General features: G+C 39.6%; 2 protein-coding genes across 6 annotated transcripts; one reads left to right on the forward strand and one right to left on the reverse strand.

Moving 5' to 3' along the window:
* The first annotated feature begins 34 nt into the window (after positions 1–34).
* On the forward strand, positions 35–4,975 carry LOC138945201 (sterol O-acyltransferase 1-like). 2 transcript variants are annotated; one of them, XM_070316558.1, is made up of 7 exons: positions 35–427; positions 953–1,123; positions 1,865–2,013; positions 2,401–2,543; positions 2,767–2,930; positions 3,295–3,568; positions 3,702–4,975. In XM_070316558.1, exons 2-7 carry the CDS (start codon positions 963–965, stop codon positions 4,128–4,130), a joined length of 1,320 nt encoding a protein of 439 aa, XP_070172659.1. In that variant the 5' UTR covers positions 35–427; positions 953–962; the 3' UTR covers positions 4,131–4,975. The 2 variants fall into 2 exon arrangements, with proteins under 2 accessions (XP_070172659.1, XP_070172658.1); XM_070316557.1 differs by having other exon boundaries at positions 35–389.
* On the reverse strand, positions 1,034–15,176 carry Med1 (Mediator complex subunit 1). Of its 4 annotated transcripts, none has more exons than XM_070316542.1 (9): positions 14,868–15,176; positions 14,396–14,541; positions 14,197–14,330; positions 13,950–14,088; positions 13,649–13,868; positions 13,271–13,496; positions 12,848–13,079; positions 7,537–12,385; positions 1,034–1,116 (listed from the first exon to the last, which is right to left on the reverse strand). In XM_070316542.1, exons 1-8 carry the CDS (start codon positions 14,896–14,898, stop codon positions 7,565–7,567), a joined length of 5,949 nt encoding a protein of 1,982 aa, XP_070172643.1. In that variant the 5' UTR covers positions 14,899–15,176; the 3' UTR covers positions 1,034–1,116; positions 7,537–7,564. The 4 variants fall into 4 exon arrangements, with proteins under 4 accessions (XP_070172643.1, XP_070172644.1, XP_070172646.1 ...); XM_070316543.1 differs by lacking the exon at positions 1,034–1,116 and adding an exon at positions 2,324–4,019; XM_070316545.1 differs by lacking the exon at positions 1,034–1,116 and adding an exon at positions 4,887–5,706.
* Between the last annotated feature and the right edge of the window lie 248 nt (positions 15,177–15,424).

Below are 15,424 nucleotides of genomic sequence, written 5' to 3' on the forward strand. Positions count from 1 at the left end.
GGGCAAAAACGTTATAATGCAGTTCAAAAACAAAGTATACATAGTGTTTGCGTCGCTACGCTCAGAACAAGGTATAAGAAAAGAGATCAAGTCCAGATAGAAAGCAAAGTGATTCGAACGAATACAGTTCATATTTTACCGTCTACTGTTCGGAGATTCGTGCCTTTAAAATTTCGAGATTTTAAATCGTTGATTGAGCTCGTTTCGAAATTCGAGTGTGGCAACAATTGGGAGATCGCTCCGGAATTCCATTTGATTTAAATCAGTGTCAGTATTCCTGTATATCGTGTCCGATATCATATTATATATAGATATTATATTAACATTCTATCCGGTCAAGAAAGAGTATATTTCTCGTCTAATAATACAAATAAATATTGCGAGAAAAGGTGAGAACTTGCACATTCAAATTAAGATAAAATTATTGGTAAGTAATTGATAAGTATTTAAAAAATAATTAATAGCACATTCAGATTAAAATTAAAGAAAGGAAGCTTCCTATACAAAATGCAAGGTACAATTAAAATCATATCTTACACTTTTCCCAAAATGTAAGATACGAGAGAGATATACAATATATATATAAATTTTTCGTATAATACTTGTCTTATTTAAAAAACGATATCCTACCTTAATATATATCCCTCATTTGTAAATCAATGTGAAATCAGTTGAGTTTCTCAAATCTGAAAAGAAAATATTAAAACGTTTTTAAAAATATATTATTTTCATATAAAATGGAGTCACATTTATATAATTCACGTGTTGAGAATACATATATAAAAAAAAACTAATAAGAAATGTATCAATTGAAAATAAGAATATTAAAATTTTTTTAAATACATCATTTCCATATGTAATTATGTTATAATTATATACGTTACGAAGAATAAATGCATAAATTTGAAAAACTTATAAATAATTATATATTACATATGCATTCAAACATCAGACAGATCAATATGAAAAATACGTTGCCGGAGAAGAAATTTCTAGAGAGGAACTCGCTGCTTACCGATCTTTTTGAGATCACGCATATTCGTACGGTTTATAATCTATTCATGGTGACTTTTATATTGTTTTTCCTCCACACTGCCGTAAATGACATCATAGAGTCTGGAACGTAAGTAAAATCATTAAGTTCGATATCTAACGAAACGAAAAATCCATATTAAATATGATTCTAAATATAATAAATTTTGTTTTATATTTTAAATTTTTTCATATTCTTAATATTAAATTTTTTATACGCATATTATTATAGATGCTTCATAAGCTTGGCACGAGTTTCATTTTTAATGGCAGATTTTTCGATTAAACGAGAGAAACATTTCTTATTTTTAGCAAAAACTTAAAAATTTCCAAGAAAAAAACTGTTTATCGAAAATTTTCATTCTCATCAGTGTATATCTTTTAATCAAAGTGAAAATTGAAAATCTTATCGAAATAATATTATTTTCATTTAATTAAAAAAAAAAAAAAAAAAAAAAAAAAATGAAAATATGAAAATATGTTACGAAAAATTATTTTTATTAAAAGAGATAATTTTATCCTTTACATTTCATTATAAAATTGAATATACTTTTCAATGGCGTATAATTTTATTAAATACGCCAAGCTGTATCGATTCCAAATTTATCTAAAAAATGTAAAAATTTAAATCACAATTTATGACAAGCTCTATGTATTAAGTTAAGTATTGAAGAGCAACGAATTATCGCGATTAAAATAAATAGTACGCAAGATGAACAATCGTCGTCTCATAATTGCATCTAAAGAGCTATTCGCGAGCTAAGACGATAATTAAGAAACTTTTCGTTTGTTTACAAAATTATACCAAATTTCTTATTTATATTTATTCAAGGCTGCTCCTCGGCACTGTTACGATACGGAAAGGTTTCGCAAATTTACCAACTTGTCTCTACATTTGGTCGCTCATGCAAATCTCGACGCTCGGTGTCTATGTTGCTTTCAATTTCTGGTCTTATTCACGACTACAACGCTTGCCAAAATGTAATTATTTCTTTAATTCTGTGTGTGTGTGTGTTGTATAAGAAATTAGAAAAACTTACTTAAATCAATTCAGATCAAGAAACAAACATTACTAATTAATTTCGTAAGCATTAATCGAGAAAGAAAAAAATTAGATACACAAATTGCTTTATGTAATTGTCAACCAAAATTCAAATAATTATAAATAATAATTATTTGATTGAGAGGAGAGAAGAATAAGATTATAAAATATAATCTAAGATAATTGATCAGTTTTTTAACCATATAATAATATTAATAATAGTACAATGTAAATAAAAGTATAATGACTAATACAATTATCAAACAATTCCAATTAAAATTATCTTTATAATTTAACTACAATAGTAATATTTTCAATTTTTACAGATCTTACTGCCCGAAAACTATGGGATTACGGTTGGCTGACAATCTACATAATGTATCAAGTTCTGTTTATAATTTTTCCCAATAGAACAATAAACAGAGAGAATCTAGGCATAGCTTGCAATTTAATCATACTTATGGAACAAGTAATAAAAATTTTAGTTTTTTTTTTCAAAGTTCTCTCTCTCGTCCCACATAAAATATCTTTGACAATAAGAATGATTCTTTAATTTTACTGAAGATATATTAGAATAATAATATTAGAAAAGTTGAATATATATCTTACGCTCGATACATCATATTAAAATTTATAAATATAATAACGATGATTTAAACTTTCTTCATTTAAACGAACGTTTGCTTTTTCAGTTACGTCTGATTATGAAAAATCATGCTTTCGTTAGGAGCGTGGCACCAAGATTTTTGTCATACAAACCCCACAGCGATATTTCACCGCCGAGTGGGCCTCGATTTTCGCAATACTTGTACTTCCTGTTCGCGCCGACTTTGCTATATCGCGATGAATATCCAAGGTAAAAAAAAAAATCTCTCGATAAATTTCTCCGTAAATAAGGGACAGTCTTTGAAACTTAATCTTTAAGAATCCTCAATCTCTCTCTCTCTCTCTCTCTTCAATAATCTAAATATTTAACTCCGCTATTAGATTTACACACTCCATAATGTTGGTTTTGATGGAGTTGCACTAGATTAATACTAGATTAAAACGAAAAAGTTTTAAAGTATTTTGAGATGTATAAAGAATTCTTAATTTTTTCTAATAATCCAAATTTTTAAATCAATTAGAACAAACGATATCTTAATTTCATGCGTTGCCATTTCGCCATAATATCGTATAATTGAAAAACTCAAGAAAGATTCGCGCGATTCATTTTTCAGAACAAAAAAGATCAGATGGAAGTTCGTAATTCAAAATTTCGCCCAAGTCGGCCTGGTGATCTTCTATTTCGCCTTTATCCTAGAGCACTTTGTGGCGCCGGTCTTTTATAGCTCTGGTGCACAGCCTTTGGAACCGATGCGGTTCGTCAAGAATATTATTGACGCGAGCATTCCCGGGATCCTCTTTTTCATCTCCATGAACTATCTTCTGCTGCACGCGTGGATGAATGCTTGGGCGGAGATGCTGCGATTCGCTGATCGTTTGTTTTATAAGGCGAGTCTCGCTTATATACGTGTTCCCTAGATTGTCATTCAATGAGGATGCCCCATGGCCAAAAATTTCGGCAACTTCTTCAGATTGTTGTCAAAATAATCGGTTCATAAATTATACTATTCGTCGGTTGCAGGATTGGTGGAACTCCACGTCCTACCGCATGTATCATCGCACGTGGAACGTGGTGGTCCAAGACTGGCTCTACGCGTACATCTACAAGGATATGTACGAGATCGTGGTGCCGCGCAACAAGTCGCTGGCGACCTTCGCCGTGTTTCTCATATCCGCCATCTGGCACGAATATATCTTTGCGTTCGCGTTGCATTTCTTCTACCCGGTGTTATTGGCTGAGTTCGGCGGCGTGGGCTCTATTCTAGTCTTGTGCAACGTCCTCGTCAGCAACATCAGCATATGGGTGAGCTTCTGCATCGGCAACGGCATTCTGGTCAGCCTGTATGCGACAGAATATTATGCCCGTTACAACTGTTCGCCATATTCCGATTATTATGCGGACTTGCTTCTACCGCGAAGCTGGAACTGTCAAAGGCAACTTGTCGTGTAGGGTGTTCACGATGAATTCTTTTCGCGGAATATTATTTACTGTTTCAGAGAAACTATTAGCGGGGAATTAGTCTCCAAGTGTAAAGTGACGTAAAAACTCTCCGTTATTATTGTATACGATATATTAATATGATTAATTGATTATTATGCATAATTATCGGCAAATATATATAATTAGCGATTTTGGTAAATTTAATAAATTTCATATGTATCAATATAATATAATATACAATAATATTTATAAAGTTTAATTAAAATTGAATTTATTATTTATTTATATATATATGATTGCCGGTAATTATATATAATTATACAAAAATTGCTAAATTGATCAAATTTACAGTAAATAAAATCGCAGTAATGACAAAGGATCAATAGGCAATTGACTCGTTCGAGTTATTAATATAAAATAATGATTAAAATTTGTTTAAATTTTATAAATTGTAATTTCTTAAAACTTATAGAATTTTGTAAGGTAATGTCTTCCGGTGCATCAAGGACAATTGTAATTTTATATACATACATAAAAAAATCCTATGGTATAAATATAATTATAAAATACGAAGACAATGATTTATCATAACATTGATAGCATTTCAAAAAATCTATCACATCGAAATGTACTAAAGAATGTATTATGCTAAAGAATTTACACTTACACATTTATGTTTTCATTTTTAATGCAAGATAAAAAAAAATAGCTAATATAATTAAAGAAGAAAGCAGAATATAATATGGAAAAGAATATATAATTGAAAGTTCTCTTACGATTACGTTCGATCTCGAATTTTATATTAAACGATAATGCCCAAGTTGTAACCATTAAAAGTGTAACACACGAGTATAAAAAGGGATAATCTTTATTATCGAAGCTCTACATACCCCTCCTAACTGTATGCATGACGATAAAGAAGACATATGTATGTGTCGTCCGTTTTATACAAATTAATTTATGTCATAGTCGATATATATATATATATATATAATACATGTAGAATTTTATTCGTGATTTTTATAATTTTTTTCTTTTTCACGTATTATATATATGTATATATACATACAATATTTACATATTTCATATATGTATATAAACCACGTATATCTATATATATATGTGACTTCACAAAATCAGGACGAGGCAGAATAAGGATATCCATTTTAGAATATACACAAAAGGAGAAAAATTTCATGAAATTTCTCTTGCAATTTCTTTTCAAATAAAATAGATGGATATTCTTTTGAGCCCTAATTTTGTCGAAAATCCTGTTCTAATTTTCTGACAATTTATTCTATTTTCCATCATTCGTATTTTATTGATTCGACGTAGAATAGAGTTTTGGAAAAAGTATTCTTAAAATTACTATAGAAGGGTATGTGAGGAGAGAGAGAGAGAGAGAAAGAGAGGAATGTGTCACGATATACTCTTCTTCTCTCCATCTTTATACACAGCCTTTTTAAACATTTTAGCACACACACACTCTTTCTCTCTCTCGTATTAATATTAAAAGTGCATATTGCTGGCATTTTTTGTTCGCATTAAGACGGCTACAGACTTGTTGCATATCCTCGTATCGTATCTGTAAATCGTGTAAATTAATATTAATATTGTATGATATTATATTTAAAAAAAAATAATATACAGGGTGTCCCATTTTAAAGGACCCACTTTAAAGACCCACCATCTTATGGCCCCCTTGAAGCCACACAACTTTTGCTTGAAACATTTTTCGATTTAACGCAGTGTTTCTGAGATATTTGAGTAGGTCCTTTAAAATGGGACATCTTGTATGTATGTATATATATTTATTTTGTAAAATATAATATTATATTTAATATTTTTTTAAATTAATATTAATATTTTACACAATGATGATACGAAGATACGCAACGATAAGTTTGTAGAAACCTTTATAAAACAAAATTCGTATCAATCGTAAACAGGATATCTCTGATATCCTGACATCCTGACATACTTCGGAGAATTTCGTAAAGCGAAATCATCGATTTAAAAATATCTAAACTTAGCATTATCGATATGGATAATGAGGGGGAGGGGAAAGGGGGAGGGGTCTTGATTTCTGACGTAAGAGGAATGAGTTGGCAAGTCACTGCTTTAAGATTCATTTCAATTAAACTCTACAACATTCTATCTCAACATGTATAGCTATTAACAATTATAATCAGCTTCCTCTCACAAAACATACTTGTTCACTATAAATTTCACGTGTCTACGAGCAAGATTAAAGATCTCGGGTAAAGATTAGAAAGGGAAGGGAAGATCAACTTGGAATCTCTTGGTTTCTTTCGGGGAGAATCGAAGGCGGATCTACCAGATCTGGCAGTGTCGGAAGATCTGTCGAGAATTGAGAGGAGGAAAGAAAACAACTGAAAAGTTAACGTTTTTTCGACAACGCGCTCGAGTATCCCGAAAGCGTAATTTCTTCCCGAAATAGAGTACGATGAAAGACAATGGAAGATGGACGAATACCGTCGCGGGATCGGAAGAAAAAAGGGATCCCGGATTGGCATGCATCGCGAAACAATCCGGTTGCGTCAGCGGAAAACTATTATTTTCGTGGGGGACATCAACAAATCGGATTTACGCTTATCGGCAACAGAAAACCTGAGAATAACACCTCTAAATTAAAAGATACGAAATAATAGATTTACATATATATGATTCATATATAAGTTATACAATTTTAAGTGAGAAATCATGGAAAATATAATCCGTGAAATAATATAATCGTGCAGATCAACAAAATTTTCATATCATTTGATGATCGAAGATATTTAATTTGAGAATATCGTGCAAATTTGGGAAAAAGTTAGAATAGGTAAATTATATGCTATTAACTTCCTAATCCTTGGGTGGGGAGGGGGAGGGGGGGGGGGGGGATCGAAAAAAGAATTAAAAAAAAAATTTGTTTTTTTTTAATTCAATTTAAAAAGATATATTTAACTATATATTTAATTATATATACCTATATATTTGTTTCCCCCCTCTTACTTTTTCTATTTATAATTAAATATAATTATTTATAATTAAATATATGTATATATACATATACATGATAATGATATAATATAATGTAATTATTTATCATTCAGGCGAGGAATAAAGGCCTCTCTCTAGGTAATCTATAATTCACGACAAAATTGAAGACGGGGTTGTATTTATAATTTAATTTACATATTTTAATGTAAACATGTATGTATTTTGATATATACTTTGATTTGTATGTGTATATTTTACGCGTGCAATAGTTTTCTATATTACATGACAAAAATAGAATTATAAACAGAATTATACAAACAGAATTCTGTCTGGAATTTTGACATGAACTGTACATCGTCTCAAGAGATCTTGGGAGAAAGAGAGAGAGAAAGAGAGAGCGTTTACTCACATTCTCATTGTTACAATTTAAGTAATCTTCATTTGCCCATACCGACCAGCGCCTCGTCCATGAGCTCGTCGTCGGTGATACAGGGTGATGCGGAGGAATGAGGAGAAGGTGGAATGACGCGGGGACTCGGAGCCGGGCTCTTGACGATGTGTAGACTGACGGATGGACTGGCAGCGGGCGGAAATGGAGCCGGTAACGGTAACGGCAACGGCGGCGGCGGGGGTGGGGGCGGCGGTGGTGGAGGCGTGTTACGGCGCACCACCGGCGTCGCCTGTGACATCGCCCGCTCCGGTATCGTCGTCAGATGAGCCAGGCTCGACGGGATGCCGTGGCCGCTCTTGGTCATCGGGTCCTTGCTCGCCGCGGAAAAGTCCAGCAGCATCTCCGCGGCTGCCGCCGTGGCCTCTTGTTCGACGCTGCCGTCGGATGACGTCGTGACGACGCTGGAATTATCGTCGGAGGTGGTCGCGACGCCGGTTAACGACGAAAAGATCGATGATGTCGAGACGGACGAGGACGACGCGCCGCACACCGTCTGCTGGGGTTTCTTTTCTTCGGCTGAAATCTTGTTGTATTTAACTTGAAGAGTCGTCTGCTCGAACGACTTGGTACTTAGATTCAAACTCTCGGCGATGATGGAACTGCCGCTCGACGTAACCGTCGAGACGCTGGAACTCGGCGTGTAAGACTTCGTGGACGACGCCAATTGATCGGGGATGTTACTCTTGGATAGAATTCCAACCCCGCTGCCGCTCGTGTCGTCGATCTTGCCGAGAAGGTACTGCTGGCCGGTCGATGTCTGCCTCATTCCGAGTTCCTTGCAGGAGTCATTGCGGGACGACTCGTTGTCCAGCATTGGTTGAATGCACAGATTCGTAGGTATGTCCGAATCGACGGCTGTTTGCGGGGGTAACATGAGACCGCCGGCGTTTTCTCCGATAAGATTTAGGGATATTGCACCGGAGGCGGTGGTGCCGATCGACAGATTGTCCGGCTTTGTCTGCGGATGATCTCGTCTCGATTGGTCGTCCGGTAGCGACGATTTCGACGTGGGAACGTTGGACAGACCGGTTAACTTGCCCGATTCCTGTTTCAGACCGTCGAGGGTCTGCTTGGCGGAATCGGGCAGCATCGGCAGTTTATCCGACGTTTTGCTCTTGTCGGCGGCGTCCGCGATATTTGCGCGAGCCGACAGCTTCGGTATCTGAAACTTAGTGTCCAGCTGCTTCATCAGACCCTCCATCACTAGCTGGGGTGGCAAACTCGGCGGCAGGCTGGACGCGTGCGCGGCTAGCAACTTAAACGCGCGCTCGCTGTCGCTCTCCTCGCGCAGAGCAGACGGACTCGACTTCCTTGCGTCGCCGAGGCTTTTTGACGTAAATACTCCTTTATCGCCAGATTTAGGAATCCTGGCTTTGTCGCGACCGCGGCTCAGATCAGTTGCCACGGAGCTACTCGTCTTTGGCGAACCGGTAGTCTTGGAGGACGAACTGCTTTTCGACAGAGAGTTTCCTCCGGACGCGGTTACGCCCGTCATACTCGCGCCACTGCTGGCGTTCATCACGCTCGAAGTGGTCGATTTCAAACTGCCGGTAGCCAACATCATCTTCGTGGACAGCAACTTCTGCGGAGTCTGCAATGTTTGCGGCTTTTTCGATGCCGGTCCAGAATTTACGCCGGGCTTGAGACCCGTGTGCGTCTTTGGCGAACCGTTGCTACCACCGACGACATTACCGGACGATGATAGCGATGACGAGGAAGACATGGACGACGACGAAGTGCCCGAAGATGAGGTCGCAGCTGTCATCATACCCGACGAGGATGATGACGACGATGACAGCTTCTGATTAGTGGCCGACTGCTTGGAGTCTTTGGTGCGGGTTTTGTTAATAGTGATCTTGATGCCGTCCGAACTGTGTTTCACCATGTATTCGGACGCGGGATTCTTCGTATCCGCGGACGAATTTTTGGCGACGCAAGAAGACTTTCCTCCCTCAATGACAGTCTTGTTGCCGCTCGATGAACAGCCGCCGCTGATATTCTTCTCTTTCTGTCCGCTCATTCCCCCACTACCGCTACCGCCAAGATTGGTGGATGCGCTGCTCTTTGCGTTACTGCCACCGTTACCACAGCCGTCGGGCTCGGTGCAGTGCTGCGCGTTTTTCAATTTATCTATCACGGCATTGAGAGAGCTTTTGCGATTCCGCGCCTGCTGGGCCGCGATCGCGGACTTACTCGCCGCATCGACCTGCCCGGAAGGCGGGGTATTGCCACCGCTATTGCCAGCGGACGGCAGAGAAGAAACCTGGGCGGCTTCGCTCGGTGGAATCATCTCCAGTTGCTTTAGCTTCGCGCTGGATGATGACGATTTGGTCTTGGGACTCTGATGGCCACTAGCCGAGCTACTAGACGAGCCGACGGACGACGCTCGTCTTTCCTTGTCTCCACGACTGGAGGAATCCTTGCCGGAAGACGAAGAAGAGGAGGAAGAGGACTTGATCTTGGACGGAGTCGCCGTCGCGTCGGAGGATCCGCCGCTTTTACCGGACGGCGAATTTGCCGCCGACTTTAGGGCGGACATACTGGGTTTGCCACTGCTAGCGGCTGAACTTCCATGTTTCGGAGACGAGATGCTGCCGTGTTTCGGGCTGGCATTTGCCGGTACCGGCACAGACACCGCGACAGACGGCACTGTGTTGGGTATCGTGGACACGGACAATGACATTGGAACCGACATAGGTATCACGTTCGATGTATTGTGCTTCGGACTGCTGCTGTAGATGGGTGAATGTTTCGGGCTCTGCACCGATTTGCCGCAGGCCGCCACAGTTGCCGCCGATTGACCTGTCTTCAAGGTAGGACTGGATTTACCTACGAGCGTGGCTAGCGAGCTCGTATGTGTCGGCGACGGGCTAAACTTTCTCACCGCCGCGGGTGAGGTGGGTCGCGATGACGGGCAGCTCAGACCAGTACTGCTAGGCGGTGATTGCTCCGTGCTTGGTTTGATGGTCACTGATACCGGTTTCGAAAGCGGATCCTGCTGCTGCTTGCCACCCGATGGCACTTTGTCCGGCGGACCCATCGGGCTGTCCTCCCGTTTGCGTTTCCGCCGCTTCTCCAACTTGTTTCCGCTGCTCTTGTTATTATCTTCGGAGCTGCTCTTGCCGCTGCCACCGCTACCGCTGCTCTTTCCGCCGCTTTTCCGTTCGCTTCGCTGACGTTCTTCCGTCGCGTTCTTCGGCGAGGGCGCCGGCCCGGCAATCGGTGTGATGGTGATCGAACTTGGTAGACTGGTCTGCGATGGCGAAGAGGTGATGGGTATGATTTCAATGCCGGGCCTCCTTTCCAAACCCATGCCCGTCAATACGGAGTTATAGTTGGTAGTGCTCACTTGATCCAGGTTACCGCATGAGATAGGGGTGATACTTACTGATGGTGGTACCGGGAGACCCTTGTTGCTATTATTCGTATTCGCTGATGTCTCGTCAACGAATATGCTCGTCGGACTCGATTTCTTCTCCTCACCGCCGCCACTGCTTCGGCTCTTCTTCGACTTGCGCGTCGACGAGGACTCACGTATCTTTGTTAACTCTTCCATTTCTTGCTGCTGCTGTTCTACGCTATTGTGCTGCACCTCCACGATCTCGCTGTCTCTTTCCGAGTTATCGAGATCATAATCTGAGGTGCTTTTATCGGTACCAAGTATATCGGTAGTATCCAGATTCGAGAAATCCATGCCGCTTGCCAAACTAGTAGCTGAAGTCGGCGTGGACGTTCTGGTCTCCGACGTGAGATTCTCCCTGCCGCCTGTGGGGGTTCCCAGCGGCGTCGAGTTCTCCGAACTCGAGCTCTCCAGTAAAATTTCTGCGCCGACGCCACTATCTCCGCTTCCTCCGTCGCCCTTTCGCTTCGGACTACGCCAGAGACCGTCCGTACCGGTCTTCCTTTTTCGCGTCTTCTTACCGCGTTCGTTCGAGTTCGAATTACCCGTCGGGGAGTTCTTCGCTTGTCCTAGTAGCGCTCCCAACTGCAACGGATTTAACATGGAAGCGGTGGCATTGTTCGTTCCAGTGGCGCCTAGCGTCATCGTCGTCGTATCGGATTGGCCGGAATACGACGGAAAACCGATACTATTTTCCGTTCCGGCATCTAAAAAAGGCTGTTGCTGTAATTGATGCGACGACGACTGCTGCTGTTGAGTTTGTCTGCTACCCATACACCCATTGCTGCCATTGTTCAAGCCAGGCTCTTGCTTCACCTTCGTCTCGCCATTCGTAAAATCCGGCATGCCGGATGCGGTGCCGTTTTGCCCGGTTTGGTCCTTACCACCGGATCCCAGATTGAGATTATAACTTCCGTTGCCACTACTACTGCCACCGGTCAGATTGTTCATTACCACGGGCAAGGAACGACCCTCCCAGATCTTCAGCAACGTTCGCATAGTTAACGGTATGCTGAGACAGCGTTGTAGCACCCTGCCGCTGAGATCCGACGTTTGTTCCGCGTTCGTTGTCATGCTCACACCATATAGCCGACACTTGAGCGCCGATATATCTGTCAAATCCAGCTCCGCGGTAGCCATCGTTTCCTCATACGGGTGCTCCACGCTCACGCTGATGTGCTGCCACGAAAGAGCGCTTATTTCGAGTATAGTTGTATGTTCGGGATCCTGGCGTGCCATAGGTCGTACGCAGCTCATAATCAGGCAATTGAACAGCGCTTGCTGTCGCAGATATACCAGGATTTGCGGCACGTGCGCAGGATGCGTGAACGGAATGCTGCACACCAGCACGCCTTCCATATTTTTGTTCTCTGTCATAAAGTAGCAATGCTGCTGATCCGGTAAGGTCTGAAAATAAAAAAATAATGAATTGTATAATATGTATATATTTTTAAAGATATAAATTATATTAAATGTAATGTTTATTTTTTATATATAAAAAGTTATATATATATATATTTTATATTATAAAAATTTATTATTAGATTTCTCATAAAAAAGATAAAAAATGTATAAAATTTTTTGTAGGAGACTTGTATCTCCCTTTCTCAGTTTCTGAGAAAAATTTGACACAACGTTCGCTTTCTCTATTATATTTTATGATAACGAATAAAAAAGATTTGCTAACTGTCTTAAAAAAATAATTTCATTTTCTTAAAAATCTGAATTTAAGATGACTTGAAAATGCGCTCTTTAATAATTCAGGAAATTTTAGGGATTTTAGGAATCATCAAATTTAATCAATCATTTTCATCTATTGTATCTATTTTATATTATGAAATCAATATTTTTATCAAACTTGCCACTTACCACGTACAGACCCTTATTATTGCGACAGTCCAGTTGACCATCACTTGCGTGCTGTATTATCAGACTGAGCATCGGATGTGGCGCGGAGATATCACCGCAATCGAGCTCTGTGACTTTCTGTATTCTCCTCACCAGCTCCATGCAGATTGGCATTTTTTTACCGAGTTTCAGCACGAAGCAAGCAGGCAGCATGGAGGAATTTGTGCTGGTCAATGAAGCGTATGATGGTGTACTGTGAGAAATAGCAGTAATATTAATGATATAAATTTATAATCGTAAATAAATAAAAAGAAAAAATAATATAAAGAAACGGAAACAAATATAGGAAATAAAAATGATAAAAATATATAACTATTACTACAAATTACTATCATTATATAAAAAAATAAATAAATAATAGAAATGCGGTTTCATCCAACGTACCTCTTGCCCGTGGGACTTTTATTTACAGTTATGATACTGGATGTAGGTAGCTTATGACCCATCGAACCTTCCATACAAACGGTCACCGAGTGACCAATTTTCCGTTTAACGATAACATCGGGATTCAAAGCGTCATAGGTACGATTCTCTTCATCGATCAAATTATATGGCGAGACAAAATACGTCAATTTCATCGGATGGCCGCCTCTCCTTCTTTCCAGAATTCCTAGGCAATAATTCAGTCACGTCAACTCATCGCAGAAACGGATACATATGCATATATGGACTTGCACTTAAATAATAAACAAATAATAGCTTTTTTGATTTTGTCTGCGAAATATAAGCTATACAAAAATCAATATATATTAAATCGCTAACCAACGGGGCTCTTGTGAACTAAGTTGAACGGTTCCTTCATAAACGTTTGCAACTGCGCTAAAACACCTAGATCAGCTTCGAGAGATTGCAAAGCGCTGAATGCCTTGCACTTTACTTTCTTGTCGGCGTTCAGCTGATATATCGACGCCAATCCTTCCAGTTGCGTGGTGAAATCAACAAAGTCGCCGCGCGACAAAGCCGACGCGAGCGCTTCGCAGCTCTGCAAAATTAATTTCCAAGATTATCAATAAAAACGTTTAAAAAAAAGAAGAATCACAATAGTAACATCCATGGTGTTCACCTGTTGTTCACTCTTTCCCTCGTGATGGATCTTGACATCTCTAACGAGTCCTGACGACTCTAACAGAACCTCCAAGAAAAACATGTCGGAGGATATGAATATTTCTGTGCCTGGAGGACCAGACATCATGAACTTTAATCTGTGTAATAAGAAAATGATGTGAGCTCTATTCATTTACACAATATTGCTATTAAAAAATATAAATAACAAATAATGTATATTGTTATGTAAAAAAATAAATATTCACCCCAATTGTCTCGCTAAGCTTTCTAGACGCTCTACCATGGATTGAAAGGAAGTGACTTTGATAGAATGTTGTAGAGTGTCCAAACATTTCTGCAACTGATTCCTCTCCACACTGTCAAGCGCGAATCGCTTATCCTGTTTATGAAAGAAAATTTTACATACATTTACATTTACAAATCTTGAAATAACGAGTCACTTACCATGGCCATACGCATGTTCTTGGCCGTCTCTACCAAAGGCTTAAATGTGGAAGCCTTGGAACGTAGTTTCTCCATCAGCAGCTCCATTTGCCATTCCTTACCCTTGTCGGAGGAGGTGGGTGTTCCTCCAGTGGAAGGTTGCCCCACTGAGTAAAACAAGTTTAGTTTATCGAACAACTATATTTATTTTCTTTGCGTAAAAGATATATGATCACGATGATGAATTTTATTCTCTTCTGATAATAATTCTGAACATAATTCGAGAAATTATTTAAAGATGAATGGAAAGAAAAGTCATCAAATATAAATATACCGTATTATGTTGCAAACTTATCTCGCGATATATCTCGTTAGCAGGACGAATAATTGATCTACAATCGCTCGATAATTTTACGAGCATCTTATTTCGACATTATTTTTCGAGATTGATTTTTCTCGATGGAAATAAGAAAAAACGAAAGATCTTCCTCACCGTGGGGCTTTTGCCCGTTGGTCGCATCCATGTGCCCCTTTACGGTTGACGCGAATGTTGCTCGCGACGATTGCCCCTCTATCAGGCTATCGCGGTGTCGCGACGCTGCACGCTTTCCCGATCATCGCGTGCGAATCGATGAAATCGGAGCGGCCGCGGGAACGCGACCCTCCGAGTCGCGACTGGCTCGAGTTCACTCTTTGTATTCACCGACAATTACGTCTACGTCTCGTCGATGTTTTCTTCGCGACTGCTCCAAACTCCAAACAGGGAACAGGTGCGGAGACTCTGCCGGTCCGATTCCGCTTCGCTCGTGGAATTTTCTCATCTAACCTGACATAATCCAACCTAAGCCTCGACTCGCGCGCGCCGCCAGATTGCGCGTCAGTTTCTTCTGTTTTATTCCCGATTCCCGAGTCCGACGAGAGGGACGTTCCATTGATTCTGTTACTTTTTCCCATCCTATGTATTATATAATTTGATGTATCGAGTTATAAATATAATTATGAATATATATATATATATAAAAGAAAATTTATGTTAAATCAGAATTAATC

The sequence above is a fragment of the Polyergus mexicanus genome, unplaced genomic scaffold (genome assembly GCF_030449975.1).
Source record: "Polyergus mexicanus isolate NDT 795.1 unplaced genomic scaffold, iyPolMexi1.0 SCAF_3, whole genome shotgun sequence".
In the NCBI taxonomy this organism is placed as follows: Eukaryota; Metazoa; Arthropoda; class Insecta; order Hymenoptera; family Formicidae; genus Polyergus; species Polyergus mexicanus.